Source organism: Mus caroli, chromosome X, assembly GCF_900094665.2.
Source record: "Mus caroli chromosome X, CAROLI_EIJ_v1.1, whole genome shotgun sequence".
Taxonomy (NCBI): domain Eukaryota; kingdom Metazoa; phylum Chordata; class Mammalia; order Rodentia; family Muridae; genus Mus; species Mus caroli.
In genome coordinates, this window is record NC_034589.1 from 55,769,770 (window position 1) to 55,786,819 (window position 17,050).

Consider the following 17,050-nt stretch of genomic DNA (forward strand, 5'->3'; position numbering starts at 1 on the left):
ACAAAAACAAAAACAACAACAAAAAAAATAAACATCATAGCCAGGCGTGGTGGTGCACGCCTTTAATCCCAGCACTCGGGAGGCAGAGGCAGGCGAATTTCTGAGTTCGAGGCCAGCCTGGTCTACAGAGTGAGTTCCAGGACAGCCAGAGCTATACAGAGAAACCCTGTCTCAAAAAAAACAAAAAACAAAAAAACAAAACAAAACAAACAAACAAACAAACAAAAAATTCCATCATTTAAGCTGATTGTAGTTTTGAGTTCTTGGGAAGTAGAAGCAACAAGATCAAGGCCCAACATGAATTACATAAGATGCCATCTCAAAAGATAAAATAAATGCAAGACAAATGTAGTACACACCTAGATTCCTAGCATTTTAGGGGTAGAGGAAAAGAAATCACCACAACTCTGAGGTCAACTTTCCACCCCTGACTTCCAAGTCAGCTAGAAAAACAAAAACAAAAACAAAAGACCCAAGGTATTTGAAAAGAACTGTGAAAAAAACAATTTGGCAGTTGCTAAAAAATTAAAACACAGAATTATAGTATTACCTAGAAATTTCATTCCTATATACGCCTCAGAATTGAAAACGTGCCAACACAAATACAAATAAATACAAAGAATTGAGTAGAAATAAGTTAAATGCCCAGTAGCTGACGAACAGACTTAGCTGATGAATATAAAATGTGGTATATCCATATGATGGAATATTATTCAGCCTTAAAATCATAAAGTACCAATATATGATACATGCTGTAATAGAACACTGAAATATACTAAAGAAAAAGGTTACAACAGAGCACACATTGGGGTCTCACTATAGAAGCCAGGCTTGCTCCAACATGCTAACCTCTTGTCTCAGCCTGTTGAGTGCTAGGATTACAAGTATCGACACAAAACTCAGTTATATCATTTCAATTATGTGAATGTATGGATTTGGCAAAAATGGTAGAGAAAAAGTAAATTGGGGATTAGCAGAGGTGGGTGTGGGAAGAGAATTGGGAGTAACAGCTGATAACCAAGAGTTCAGTTTTCAAATGGTGGAAATGTACTGGAGTTAGATGGTTGTACTATACTATAACTCTAAGTGGTTGACTATACTAAAAAACACTTAAATGTATACTCCAAATGCTGAATTTTTATATCTCTATCTCAATTTTTACAAGGAAATTAGAAATGCAAGGAACAGTGAGAACAATTCCAGCAAATCCTGGAAGCAGTGTAAAATCACTGAAGGACTTGAGGTATCTATTTGTAAAATATCCCTCTGGTGTTTACAGAGGATAACTGAAGAGTACAGAATGGGTAAGATCATCTATTGCAGTGGTCCAGATAAATGAGAGCACCAACTTAGACATGGATAGTATTGGTCATGAAAAAAAGAAATGGGCAGCTATTAAAAGTACCTTCAGATATAGAAACTATTGGATTTGCTGATAGAATGAGTAACTGAAAAAGGATGAAAAGGAAGGGAGAGAGTAAGAGGTAACTCAGCCAAGAAAGTGCTTGCCATCCAAGCACTAGAGTTTCACTTTGATTCCCAGCACCCAAAAGAAAAGCCAGGTGCAGTAGCACATTCTAGTAATCTTATTGCTGAGGAAGTGGGGGCAGGCGGATCCCTGGAGCTCACTAGTCAGCCACTCAGCCTACCAGCCTAATGTGCTTGGTGAGCCCTAGGGCCCAGTGAGAGAACCTGACTCTAAAAAAAACATGGAATAACATCCAACATTGGCCTCTGGTCTTCATATACACCTGCACACATATGAGTAGCACTTCTCATACACACACACACACACACACAGAGAGAGAGAGACAGAGACAGAGACAGAGACAGAAAAAAGGAAAAGAAACAGGAGTATAAAAGATGGCTTCTCCATTTATTGCTAGTACCACTGAACAGGAAAGAGTACTATCTATTAAATCATAGAAAACTGGAAGGTCAACAAGTACGGAAAAGTCAAATATGACTTGGACTAGAATGCCAGTTTTGACAAAAAGCCACCAGTCGTGTGTAGTGATACAATGGTCATAAAAAAAATCACAATTCATGCTCTACTCTTAGAATACTGAATACCTATTCATAGCCATGTTACCTAATGGACTTGAAATAGAAATGTTAAAGAATGTGCTCTTAAAGAAAGCTCTGACTCTCAGTTTTTAAAATTAATGATTGGCCAGGGCTAAAGAGATGGCTCAGCAATCAAGAGAGCCTGTTACTATTCCAGAGGACCGGGGTTCAATTCCCAGCACCTACATGGTAGCTCATAACCATCTGTAAGTCCTGGAATCCAACACCCTCTTCCACCCTCCAAGGGCACGTGGCACATGCACGCAGGCATACACATAAAACAAAACTACATACATACATAAATAGAATAAATGGCCACCAACACCCAAGATAATAAATAAATCACTACCCTAGACATATGAAGTTTCTGAAAGTATCTACCCATTACTTAAGCCATTGAAGTATCCGACCACATAGTTTTGTATGAAGTAGTGATTTATTGCCTCAAATGTTAATTTCATTGCAGTCCCCATTTTACTGTTCCAAATCAGCAGAGTAATGCACTGGAATCATGGATTTCAGAAATGAGTTTATGGGAAATTTTGTGCAGTTGTAGACACCTAAAGCACCTTGATATCCAGTTTTATCATTACCTTTTATAAATTATAAATTTTATCATAGGAAACAAAGCACTGAACAACTCTTCCAGCTATGTTATGGACTAGATGTTGGTGACCCTTCCCTCCCAAATTTATATTCTGAAGTCTAGCTCTCATCATGATATTATGAAGAACTTTGGGGAAACTGATTAGGTGATGTGGGTAGAACTACGAGAAATTGATTAGTATTGGTCAACTAAAGTGACGAAGAGTCAATGCCTCTCTCTTTGCAAGTGTCTACTTCACATGCTACTCAAGAGGCCAAAGCCAGCCATGACGATGCATGTCCACGATTTCCAACACTGAGAAGGGGAAGGCAGGGGACTTGAGAGTTTGAGATCAGCCTGGGCTACCTGGGCTACATGCATCCCTGACTCAACTAGTCAGTATCAATCAGATACTTCATATGAAGATTGATCTTACATGTATATCTTCTATCTCAAGAACAGAGCTTGTACCATATAATCCTCTATAGCCCTTAACAGGACATGAATATTCAAATAAAAGCTTATGACTCATATAATATTGTCAGAAAAGAAGTTTAAGCTAGTAGGCATAGTGGCACAGTCCTAGTTACTTGAAAGGCTAGGTCAATCCCTCCCCACCTGTGTGTGTGTGTGTGTGTGTGTGTGAGAGAGAGAGAGAGAGAGAGAGAGAGAGAGAGAGAGAGAAAGAGAGAATGAGACAGGGGGAGGGAGGAAGAGAGAAAAAGAGAGGGGGGTATCAACCTTCAAATGTTAGTTCAATACAAGGACTCCAGCTTTGGTGAGTAGACTTCTAGAAATTCTCCCGTCTCAGCCTCTAATCTCCCAGTAGGAAGGGCTACACTGAGAATATGGACTTAATGTTCATTTGTTTGTTTGTTTGTTTGTTTTGCTTTGCTTTGTTTGAGACAACATTCCTCTGTATAGCCCTGGCTATCCTGGAACTTGGTTTGTAGACCAGGCTGGCCTCCAACTCAGAGATCTGCCTGCCTCCTAAGTGCTGGAATTAAAGGCTTTGTGACACTACACCTGAATGGATGACAAACTCTTGAACTACCACTTCTGGCTGGTTTTGTGGGTTCTGAGGATCTGAATCAAGTGCTTTTGTCCATTGAGCCATCTCCCCAGCCTGTTTTCTTTAAAATGAAAGGAAAATGAGCTGAAGTAAATTAAATTGTGCACTATACTACAAACAACTTAATCCACATTGCCACAAAGCAGATTAATTGTGAAGCTTAAAAGACATCCCCACTGCTCACACAACAGGTATACCTTATATAATCTTTTCTAGCCAGCTGTTATTTATTTGTGACAATTCCCTACTGGCTTCTGCTCCCTGGTGATCTACAGGATTGCTGCAAAATTGTTACTTTTCCTTTACAACAGTAAACAGCATGAAACTTGAGACTAACCAGAAATATATTTCTGGGGATTTCCTTGATTATTCAACTCAAAACTCATCCTGAAATAAAACAATATTTTTAAATACTGCCTTAAATTTATTAGCCCAAGACTTTCTTTCTCTCCATATATGTATGTATTACGTATGTATGTTTATTTATATATGGGGCTATTATAATAAAAATACTCATTGGTGTGCTTGCTATGTGGAATTATACTGCCTAAGAGGATATTTATACTTACTGCCTATGAACTAAGATATGTACAGAATGAGATGTGAGAAAGGCGCAAATGAATGTTGGAAACATGGACAAATATATGGAACATGGAGATCTGAGCAGTTATAGAAGTACAAACAGAATCCACGAACTTGGTGATACTCCAGAGAGAAAACCAGCAAGTGTTGACGCTAACCTGGCAGAAACATCAATACTTCCTGGCTCCCCCACTGGGTGCATCAATTTCCTACCGGAGGTTGCTCTTCTGCAAGTGACAAACAGGGAATGCTTTCAGCACCATGAAAAGAAATGACTCATTATGGGGAAGCATGGTTGTAGAAGCACTGAAAAGGTGTGATTTCTATTAGTAGCATATACAGACTCAATCAACTCCAAGGCTGCTTAGCTTATTGACCTCGGAAAAGTAATTTTCTTCCAATGTCAATATCACATAGCACCCTTCAAACAAAGGTGAGATTTATTTCACAAACAATTGCAAATCCTTCATAATCTGCAGCTCCTCTCTCCCATGCTCCTAGTTTGGAATATTTGAAATGGGGTCCCCTATGGACTAAGCTATAGCCTAGAACTCTGTATGTCTGAAGTTGGTATTGTTATCCTCCCATCACTGGGGTTGTTGGCATGCACCCCCATGCCTGGCCTATACATTCTTATATTCTTAGTACTAAATTCTAAGGATTATCCTGAATTCAAATAAGTTACACTTACCACAGTGAGTAAAATGACATAAAGCAGATGGGCATGGTAGCACATACATATAATCACATCACTTGAGAAGCTAAAGCACGAGGATTCAGAGTTCAAGGCCAGCTTGGGCTAAAGAATGAGTACAGGTCAATCTGAACTATAAAGACAACTCTATCTCAAACACAAACAAAAGTAACACAAAGCTCTGCTAGAGTTAACACTGCAGTTTTAGTCTTCAAAGTAGATTTAATGTATTAGTTGAATTAGAAAATGTGTTATCACAGGGCCCCCAATAGAGGAGCTAGAGAAAGTACCCAAGAGCTGAAGGGGTCTGCAACCCTATAGGAGGAACAACAATATGAACTAACCAGTACCCCCAGAGCTTATGTCTCGAGCTGCATATGTATCAGAAGATGACCTAGTCGGCCATCAGTGGAAAGAGAGGCCCATTGGTCTTGCAAACTTTATATGCCTCAGTACAGGGGAACTCCAGGGCCAAGAAATGGGAGTGGGTGGGTAGGGGAGTGGGGTGGGGGAGAGGGTATGGGGGACTTTGGGGATAACATTTAAAATGGAAATGAAGAAAATACCTAATAAAAAATAAAAAAGAAAATGTTTTATCAACTGTACTTAACAAAAAAGCATCCAAATGTACTTAGAATTTTAAAAGCTGAAGATAGTATATTAATTAGTTTTATGAAACACCAAGAAAAGGGAATGGTTTAAAGGTTCTCTTTCTGATGAATAGAAAAAAGTTTCAATAAAGGGCAAACTTTTTCTGGCCACTTAGTGGGGTGCATAATTTTTTTCCTCATTCAAAATAATGGTGTAGCATTGTGGTGGTTTGAATATGCTGGGCCCATGGGCACTATTAGGAGGTGTAGCCTTGTTGGAATAGGTGTGGCCTTGTTGAAGGAAATGTGCCACTGTGTAGGCAAGTTTTGAGGTCTTCTTTAGTCTTCAAGATCTACCCAGTGCAGATGAGTCCCTCCTCCTGGCTGCATGCAAGAGACAGTCTCCTCCTTGCTGCCTTCAGATCAAAATGTAGAACTCTCAGCTCCTTCTCCAGCACCATGTGTATCTGGATGCTATCATGCTTCCAGCCATGATGATAATGGACTGAACCTCTGAAACTGTAAGCCAGCACCTAATTAAATGTCTGCCTTTATAAGCGTTGCCATGGTCACAGTATCTCTTCACAGCAAAGAAACCCGAACTAAGACACATACTATCCAATAAAAAGGATATTATTTTCCTCTGCTATATGCTTTTATTAAAATAAAAAGCCTATTCTAAAACACAGAGGCCTCTTAGTGGCTGCTTTTTCAACGGATAACTAGACAGCTTTTGTTACCAATTCAGTTCAAAACAATTCAAAAGTACTTACTGAACATCTATCTATAGTTTACCTGTGCTAGTGGAAAATCATTGTCAAGAACACTGTTTTAATTTTTTCAAGAATATATTGGAGAAGAAGACTGGACTAGGAAGATACTGCCACATTAATACTTCAAGATAATGTGGCCTAGAAGTGCCTAAGAAACAAATGATACCTGCTTGAAGCAGGTAGACATCTTCAACCCTCCCATATTCTATTGTAAGTATAGGGCATGGTATCAATGATAGTCTATGCATTAAAAATATAAAACAACTCCTAAACCAGATATTCTTGGTCTAACACCATGCAAAAACTGCATCTTTTATAATCAAGAAGACAGCCAAACTGGCAACCCATCCATACACTGCAGTAATTGAGGGGCTGTCTGCCAGTGTGAATAAGGCATCCTGTGCCATATCTGCAGTGCTGAACACTCATTCATCATTAATCTGCAGTAGTATTATCATATGCTGCAGCTGTACTAATACATTTGCTTTATGATCACTGCTGACCTTCACTTACATCAGGAGAGGAGATAAATCTTAAGAGAGCAGAAATAAACTTGTGAAGCACCCGGTTACCTTGGAAAAGTCAGAATTCTCTTTCATCCAACCAGAGAAAGCATCCCATTTCAGGGATTTCAGACATCAGAAGTTATCTATTTTAAAGCACTACTCATGTACAGGAAACTCAAACAACATCAGAAAAAAAATGTGCTTATTTTGCATCTTATATGTCTGCCCTCTTTGAAAAAACTGATCAACCATGGTTGATAAGCAACCAGCCTTGACTTTTTTCCACTCAACAAAACATTATTTGAATTGGCAAATCAAGCTAATTCTTTAAACAGCATAAAGACAAAGGGCTTCTTCCAAGGGCCACCGGTCATACTGCCCAGAGATGTGGTTTAATACCCCTTCTGGCTTCCACAGACAGCAGGCACATACATGGTACACAGACACAGACGCAGGCAAGATACCCATACCCATAAAAATAAAGTTTAGAAAATACTGGAAAATAATCTGGCATACACTTTTAATGCCAGCACTCAGAAAACAGGTGGCTCTGTATGATTTAAAAGCCAGCCTGGTCTACTTATAATTTCCAGCTCACCCAGGGCTACATATTAAGACCCTCTCTCAAAATAGAAAGAAAGAGAGGGAAGAAAGGATAGGACAGAACAGGACCAGACCGCTCCAGACTGGAGCAGAGCAGAGCAGCGCAGAGCAGAAGCCTAACGGGATGGCTCTGCTTTAGAATACTACCTGGTCTGGAAATGGGCCTAACGGCTATCTTTCCTACGAGCATTTGGATGGAAGCTCTGGAATAGAAGATTGACACGTAAAATTGTTTTACCATCATAAACATTTAAATAAATTTCTACACACACCCCAAAGACTGTGACAGCTTTTCCAGAAGATTCAGGCTCAGTACCTATATAGAGGCAAAAACATTCATACACTGAAAATAAAAATAAATTTAAAAGTGAAGGAAGAAAATTAGCAATAACACAAACAAAATCAACAAATGAGAAACGCTTACTGAAGGCATTTAGGAAACACTCTTAGTTTTGGATTGTTTAAATCAATAAAAAAAATACTTCACTCACTCTCAGTTTTGGACTGTTTAAATCAATAAAGAAATACTTCGGGCTGGAGAGATGGCTCAGTGGTTAAGAGCACTGACTCCTCCTTAGCCGGGCGTGGTGGCGCACCCCTTTAATGCCAGTACTCGGGAGGCAGAGGCAGGCCGATTTCTGAGTTCGAGGCCAGCCTGGTCTACAATGTGAGCTCCAGGACAGCCAGGGCTATAGAGAGAAACCCCATCTCAAAAAACAAAAAACAAACAAACAAAAAAGAGGTCCTGAGTTCAAATCCCAGCAACCACATGGTGGCTCACAACCACCTGTAATGAGATCAGATGCCCTCCTCTGGTGTATCTGAAGAGAGCTACAGCGTACTTACATATAATAAATAAATAAACATTAAAAAAAAAAAAAAGAAACTCTTCAGGAGAAAAATCTGTTTCTATCTGTATAAAGAGTTATTTCAAGTCAGACATGTTGGTTCAGGCCTGTAATCTCAGCACTCGGGAGGCCCGGAAATGAAGATTTCAGAAGTTTTGAGACTAGCCTAGAAGTGCATAGTGAATAGGCTAACCAGGGTTACCTGATGAGACTCTTTCAAAGACAGGAGGGTGGCGGAGGGTGGAGGGGAGAAAAGACAATTACTAATTTATCTCCCCCCACCTCCCCCAGTAGTAGACCACTCCTAAATAGGCTTCTCACTTTGCAAAAGGCTCAGCCTACCACCTACTTTCAAAAGAACAATTTCCCAAGCATATCAACAGTATCAAGTTGCAACCAAATTTTTATCTGACATCAAAGCCACTGGAAAATAATAAATCATATAATCTATTTTTGGTATTAAGACAAATAGCAAGTATACAGCATTAATAGTAATTATATAACATTAATTTATTCATGAGGATTAAATCTTTTGGGATACTACAAAGTATACAAGTGCAGTCATCGTGCCATCTATAGCTATAGTTATAAATACAATAAAACATCTCAGGATAGGCCTCTTGTCTGCATTGCTCACAATATATTCCCCGGTATCTATCACAGTGTCCAGTCAGTGGTAGTATTTTAGTGCTTAGTATTTGTTGAGTAAAATGATACTCCCAATACCATAAAATGACTAAACCATCTTACAAAAGAGAATATTATGGTCAGTATAGCTTCAGCATTTGATGTATATACTATAATTCTTATATAACAACTACTTGGTAAATCTTCCACCGCCAGGAACTAGAAATCCCCATCTTCAATCACTCCAAACAATAACAGTTTACTATAAATCACTCCTCATAGGTAAAGATTATCATCTATATGAAACATTTAAAAGCTGTATTTTCAACAGTTATTCATTAACCATCTACTAAGTACCAAGCATGGTGTTAAAAGCTACCCCCTAATTACTTTCAGTATAAACCAGCCTTTCTCTATTGGGGATTCTTCTCCATCTGGGAAAATCTATCACATAGAACATATGCCCTAGGGATAAGGCTTCTTTCCCACTGGAGAAAGGCTAGTTCAGAAAGCCAACAAATTCATATGTAATTATAATGAATGCAATATAGTAAAAAGGTTGCTTTTAGGGAGGGGTTAGTTCAATTGTCAGACCCACAAGTATCAGAACTATCTGGTAGATACCAACTTACCAAGTTTGTTTATAGATCTGTGTTAAGAGCTATACGAATACAAAAATATTATAACCCATACATACAGATCTCAAAACCCAGTAACATAAAACCAGTATGTCTGACACTCACTAATGTCAGGGCAAGTTTATAGGTAAATGAAACAGAAGAAAAAGAACCTGTAATTACCCTTATGATTTCACAAGGAAGCCAAAACCCTTTTTGCTCCTGGAACAAAACAGCAGTTACCTGAATTACTTTATTGTCTCTCTATATACTGTTTTATTAAAGCGCCCTTACTCTGTACTCAAAGTAATAAATTAGCTACCTATTTTGTTAATTTGTAGTTTGCATTTTCAGTCTTATTTAAAATGTCCATTCTTCTTGATACAGCCTAATTAATTTGCCCAGTCTCTGCTAAAACGTTTTCTTCGCAGAACCAATGCAGTTTGGGTTTTCCACACTACTGTTAAGCTTTATTATCAATGATCTGTAACTGTCAAGTTCCCCTCCAACAAATTAAATTGACAGCACCTACTCAATAAAATCACCCAATCTACTTTACTGGGGAATTTTATGTGAATCTTTAGCAAGAAATAATTTAATAAGCTAAAGGGGAGAAATTTATGGCAGACTGTCAATAAGCCTTTAAGTCTATGGATTACAAAACTCAATACAAGACTATAAAATTCCTATAATCAATACAGATGTTATTAATTGATAGGAAGACATCCAAGTCCCTGACCTGGAAGTTTAAATTTCAACTAGTTCAAACTTCTAATTAAATTTACCTGTGAAGCAAAATAATTGAACAGGCAAAACTATTCTTACGTTTGTTATTTTTATGGAAATGTTGACTAGAAACAAATGGTGCTCCTAAGACACCCCACAGGCCTAACTCCCAAAATGCTGTACTATCAAATCCCTTGATCTTCTACCTCAAACTGTCAAAACCTAGGCATAGTGGCACTTGTCTGTAATCTCAGCATTAGCTAAGGGATCGGGATGGAGAGAGTTCGAAGCCAGACTAGACTATCTACAAAAAGAAATAAGTAGCTAGGTTTTGTGGCACATGCCTTTGATCCTAGGACTCGAGGCAGAAGCTGATGGTTCTCTGTGAATTCAAGGCCAAGTTGGTCTACAGAGTAAGTTCCAGGATGGCTGGAACTATCTATGAAGGAGATCCTGTCTCAATAACCAAAAACAGGGGGCTGGAGAGATGGCTAAGAGGTTAAGAGCACTGACTGCTCTCCCAGAGGTCCCGAGTTCAATTCCGAGCAACTACATGGTAGCTCACAACCATCTATGACAGGATCTGATGCCCTCTTCTTGTATGTCTGAAGACAGCTACAGTGTACTCCTATCCATAACAACAAATAATTCTTTAAAAATAAACAAACAAGCAAAACCCCACAAAAGGCAGTCAAAAGGAAACAGACACTGGCAGCTGCCAAAAACCCTACAACCCAGCAACTGGAAGGTGGAAGCAAGTATCAGGAACCCAAGGTCACTGAGTTTAGACCACCTGTACTATATGAGACACTGCCTTAATTTTTTTTAAAGTTGTAATTCATCAGAAAGGACAATTCTTAGCGGCAAAGATGTAATGTCACGGCTGTGTCTTTAGAAGTACAATTAATCACTATCTCTTTTAGCTCAGAAAGAGGGGGAATCCGAAATGACATTTTAAAAATGACTCAACACACATAACTGAGCTATTCAGAAGATGATGTGATTCCTGCAAGATTCTGACCTCCTATACCAGGTTTAAGACACAAAGATAGCCTCATTTTAACATACCGTCAATGACCAGCAACTGTAACCAACACCACTATAATTTATATAATATTCAAAGCCAATTTCAGATACACATGACTGCCAAATAAACAGCAGAATTGATTTCAAAAGAATTCATAGCCCTATCTGTAAAATATTAAAACAATTTTAAGGATAACACAGAACTTGGACTACATCTACTGGGCTGTGTAAGTCTGAAGGTTTCTGTTAAATCTTTAATTTACTGATATAGTTATTTAAATGTGTGCACTACTAAAAGAATGCACTCCCTGTAGATGACAATAGCAGAGTTTGAGGGATTTAAAATTTTCCCACCCCAGCCCCCAAATTTCAAGTCATTTTTTAGCAGTGAGACTTTGACAGTGTTTGATGGTATATTCAGTGCAATGATTTGCAGTTTAATTCCTTTCTCTAGGCCTAGTGCTCAGACAGAACTCCTAAGAACCTTCTAGCTTATGACAGTGGAACAAATTCCTAGGACTTATCACAGTCAGGGTTGTGCAGTAAAATGTGAACAGCTGGACATCTTAGTTGAAACAATGAGGTCAAAGCTCCCTTTAGCATGAGCAAAAGTGAGTCTCTGCAGAAATCTTGGGAGAGATGCAGAGTATCAGCAGGCTGGCACCTCAACAACCACTGCAAATTCTACTGCATGCCCTAGCTTTGTGGGCCAGCACTGCTTACTTTTTACAGATACAATGCAGATCACTCTTAGCAGTAGAACACCAAATGGGAAGTGCTTTTGGATCAATACCGGTTGTTTAATTCCAAATGTCTGAAGTCTTCCAAAATGGGATGTCAGCATCTTTACTTTATGAATTTAATATGACCCGGAGACCAGCTAGTGTCTAACATATGAGTGTCATGTGGAAAGGCTACCCTTTTGCTGAGCACTACAATTAGCTTTCGTGTCGCCTTTCCCTTTTTATCGCCCCAAAACAACACTTCCAAATCACGAGAGCCGATGTGAAACAGAACTAGGAGGTACAATGCTCTTTTACAGTCTCAGGCGAAATGTGAGAACAAATGTTAGTCACTTGCTCCAGCAAAGCATCCAACACAATCCACTGCCCATGGCCCTTGAGATCCTGGATATACACACCGTTTCCTGCTCAGTGCCACAGGTAATAATTACGTCCACCTCCCTTTGCATGGTTCTGAGTGAAACAGACATCTGGCAAAACCTTAACAGTATTAGTATGCTGATATCCTAAAAGGGGATGCCTTAAGTGTGATTAAGCAGGGGACATTTGTGAAAGTTTCAGATATGGGGGGGGGATGTCAGCAAATTGTTCTGACCTATGAAAAATATGTCAGCAATGATTTAATTAGAAATGACTCCACAAAGTTACCAAATTGTCAAGTCCTTAAGTCTATCCTAAGATGGAATGGGGAAGCACTCTGCATTCTTCCCCTTAACTCCCAGGGAAAAAAAAAAATCAAAATTTTAGGATAAAGGCTTTCTTTAATATCCGTGGCAGAAATAAAATCCTATTCCCTGACACCTCTTCTGGAAATTAGGGGAGTTGCTACAAACATCCTTTAAGTAAACTGCTCTACTTTGCTCAGTTCTTAACATACCCTCTGAGTAAACAGGTTAATCCAAAAAGTCAATAGCAGTCAGAAATCGCTCCCTCCCAACCCCGTGCCACACTCCCAACAGAATACAATTCCCTTTTCTGGGGGGCTTTAGAGGGGTGGAGAAGGTGGCTGGAGGCGCTCAGAAGCCAGGTGGATTCCAAGCCTGGAGCAGAGGGTGCTGCTCTGCGAGGCTTGAGCCCCAGGCTCTGCAAGGCTGGCACAGGCTCCCGCCGTCGCTGCTGGCCCCAGCCCACCGTGCCCACAGCCCTCGCTCTTTCTGTCACCCTCAAGGTGAGCTTGGAGGCTGAGTCCTCAAAGTTTGCCCAGCCTTTGGTCATTGGCCAGGGCCCGGGCGAGGCTGAGCCCTGGTTTAGGCTCCGCTTCTCTCAGCCCCCTAGCTCTTCTTTTGGGCCACAGTGACAGGTCTAGGTTTACCTCCACGTGCTCCTGGCAGAGGAAACAAAAGAGAGCTTCCTCCCCGATAATTCAACGCCATCTTCCACTAATTGGGAAACTGAGCCCCCCGCCCCGGGGAGCCCCCCGCCCCGAGTTCCGCGCGTCTGTCACTCCGAGGCGATTCCCCAGGCTGGAGGCAGAGTTGCTCGGAGCCTCGGGGAACCTCAGCTGAAATGTCCTGGGGCAGGGGTGGGACGCCCGAGAGCCCCACCTGCCTCCCCACCCAGGCCACCCGGGGCGCCGGGTTTCCGCTAAAACGCAGAGGCGGGGGAGGGGGCTGGCGCGTCCCGCTGGTCCCCTCGCCCAGAGACGGCGAAGAAGCGGCGGGGGGCCAGCGAGCCGGCCACCGGGGTACGCGTGGAGCCGAGGCGAGAGTACTCACCAAACGGTTGAGGGTCCGGCGGAACATCGCGTCCGAGGCTGCGGGATGCCAGGCTGGGCTCCGCTGGGCTGTCTGGGAAGGCGCCGTCCACAAAACACACTGCGGCGTGGGCCCGCGGCGCAAAGCGGACAGCTAGCTCGCCTGCCCCGTCGCCAGCCTGCTCCCGCCTGCCCTCCTGCCTCCTGCCCCCTTCGCCTCTGCGCGCCCCCGCCCCCGGCCGCCCAACCGCCCGCCCGCCCGCGCGCTCGCCGCCCCGCGCCCCGCCCCGCCCCGCCCCGCCCTCCCCGCGACCCGCCCCCAGCCCCGGCCCGCCCGCCTCGGGGGCGGCGGCCCCGTCGCTCCCCTTATCTGGCCCCAGCACCGCCCCGCGCTCCCGCCGCAGCCCGCCTCGCAGCGAGCCCGGCGCGCGGGGGAGGGATGGCGGACCCGCCGCCGCTCTGCCCGGCTCCCCGTCAGCGCCCGCCTCGGCACCTCGCGCCTCACGCTCGTCCTGCCGCTAAGCCCCCGGCCGAGTCCCCACTCCCCCGCTTCAGCGGTCGCCCGTCTCGGGCGTCCCCGCGCCTCGCCTGGCAGGACTCCCAGGGGTCTGTGAAGAGCCACGGTCTCCCTCACCCCGGCCCTAACTCGTATGTTGGCGCCGCTTCGCTCGCAGTCCTTCCTCGGCCCCGCGCTTTCGCCCGCCCAGCACTTCTGGCTTAGGAGAGCCTCGGTGCGGCCGGCCTCGAGGCTGCCAGGCGTGCCCGCTTCCTGCCCGGGAGTGGCCGCTCTCTGAGGGACGACTCGGGACGAGCCGGGGACTGAGGGGACCCTGGCGCGGCGCGGGCGGCTGGAGTAGTTACAAAAGCCGCCCCCTCCTAGGCGTCCCTCTCGGGTCCCACCTAAGCCGTCTTCACCTCGCAGTTGGGGTTGGGGCTTTGGGGGTTTGCGTTCCCTGTCGTCTGACTACCCCACCTAAGCCCGCTTACTTCCACTTTCTCTAGGAGGTTGTAAAGTCGGGCTTTGTGTCGTTGGTGCTGCGCAGCGGGGCGGGATTTCCCTGCCACCCTCTCCTTGATCGCCCGCCCTTTTCCATGCTCCCGGGGCACCCTGGGAGTTGTAGTCCAAGGGTTCGCTTGGACTGGTATTGTGGGCTGGGAGCTCCCCCACATGCCCGTCTCAGGTCAGCTCATGGGGTTGCAGAGGGAAGCTGCCCGAGGTTCTCTCTACCAGCTGCGTGCAGAAATGAGAAACACTGGGTAGATTCTTAGCAGTGGGAAATGTGATGAGGATAAATTACATAAAGCCCCGAATGCTGAAAGACTTTCCCAGAACTCAACATTTACACCACAAGAAATCTTGCACGCCCTCAACTTAACATTTGCAATATACAAAAGTTTAAAACTTAAAAATGAAAGCTTGGTCAAGTATTCCCTTGAACCTGGACAGTTCTCTCTGCTCCAACCCTTTTTTTCCACTACCTTCTGAGGCCCGGCCCTAGGCTGTGAGCTGAGAACTTTCAAATTCTTCTATAAACATGTTAAAGAAGTAGGTAAAGAGAGCTTTCTCTACAGAGAGGCAGCGTGTTCTCTCAACAGCCTAGAAAGGTTGGGCTCAGCTATTCCCTCGACCTAATGTGAACTCCTGAAGGGCTTTTATTGTGAGGCGGCTAGGGCACTTCCCATTTTACCCCTTAAAGGATAGTTTGATTTCAACCTTTACTGGGTGTTCTTTTTTTATTATTTGTTTGTTTGTTTGTTTGTTTGTTTCCTAGAAACTGGAAACAGCAAGGTGTTAAAAGACCTCCCCAGTAGGCCAAAGTGAAGTTACAAGCTACAAACACATAAAACCTACACATTAGAATGTAATGATTTCTAATGCCAAAGGAAACAGGGGAGAGGATAATGTCTTTACAAAGGATCCGGGGAAACTCCTGAAAACCATGCAATTTTCACTGGGCGAGACCTATAAACAGAGCTGCAGGAGATTAACCCAGGCCTAGGAATGTTGGAAGGCTTTGGAGGAGCCCAGGGAACAAAGTCCTGGGTAGAGAAGGAGAGGTCAGTTGAAAAGTACAGGGCAACCTAGGAAAAAGAACACAGCCACTCTGTCAAGGCAGGAACCAGGACACATGTGGGCGGGGCATTACAAATGAAAGCTAAACCCCTAAGCAGCCATAGAAACAAGCTATGAAGTTTGACCTTGTTTCTGTGGTCTAGGAGGAGCCCAGGCACAATAAAGTGCAAATGCAAGAGATTGAAATTAGTTCCTGAAAGGTCCTAACTGCCTAGAGGGAAAGTCCAGCATTTCTACTTTCCCTACTATGACTCTCCATTGCCCCACACTTAGGTGTGCCTAACGATTTGTAAGAAATCTTACATTTGTAGTAATTGGATATTAGGACACTTAATCATACAACACAGATCTAAACTTGTGCTCTCTACTCCAAGGAATTGCTTTTAAGTAGAGTTGGTTTTTTCCTGACTTTTATTGAACACAGAAACTATCTTAATTTCATTTACTAATTATTTGTTGAATAACTTTTATGTGAGGAACACTATTCTTAATCCTGGAATGGGGAAGTGAAGGAAGTTATTACCACTCAGTAATGTGCCCAGCAAAAATGAAGATATTCTGAAGAGACACTCAGGTCTCTCAGTCTGACTATATATCACATTGTTGAAACAATAGATCCCAATGGAATGGGAATTTACAAGGGAATCCCACACTTAGTGAAGGAAAAGCTTCCTGCCAGAGAGGGCAACTTGTCCGGAGAAGAGATTTGACACGTTTCTAACAATTTCTCAGACCATCTTACAATATGAGACAAAAGTCCAGACAATAGTGGCACTAGGTCAGTGTTAGGTGGGAGCACACTTTGCTGAGACTGTTTTTCTGCGCATGTCCTTTGGGGAGAGGTAGGGGAGGAGCTGCCACTGGGTTTCTTTGCCCTTTATCAATGTGACCACATTGACTAAATCTTTTCCTGTTTTACACTTTCGACTTGGCTCTTTTGATTGGCTCCTTGAGGATGGAGGGCCAGATCTGCCTTGAATCATAGATTGTAAACCCCAAGTTTGATAGCAATCCAGGAAGAAATCTAGAATCTTTATCAACAATATGTAAACTTTTTGTTAAAATAAGTAGTGGAAAACTATTTCAGACAGTTTGGGATGGAAGTTTTTAACTGGTAAATAATTTTTCCATATCTAGTTTTGTTAAGCAGATGGAAGAAAATATACTCTGCTTATAGATTTATTCAGATAAACTTTTTAAAATGGACATTCAGAAATAATTTT

At 42.7% G+C, this 17,050-nt stretch overlaps 1 protein-coding gene across 3 annotated transcripts in view; it reads right to left on the minus strand.

The window, feature by feature from the left end:
- The window catches only part of Atp11c (ATPase phospholipid transporting 11C), a 178,573-nt gene extending 164,613 nt beyond the window's left edge, over window positions 1-13,960 (minus strand). For all 3 annotated transcript variants that reach the window (XM_021152853.1, XM_021152852.2, XM_029473144.1), the window contains exon 1: window positions 13,776-13,960. In XM_021152853.1, coding sequence (XP_021008512.1) covers window positions 13,776-13,802 — 27 coding nt within the window. In that variant the 5' untranslated portion in view covers window positions 13,803-13,960. The remainder of the gene's footprint in view (window positions 1-13,775) is intronic.
- Window positions 13,961-17,050: the final 3,090 nt, after the last annotated feature.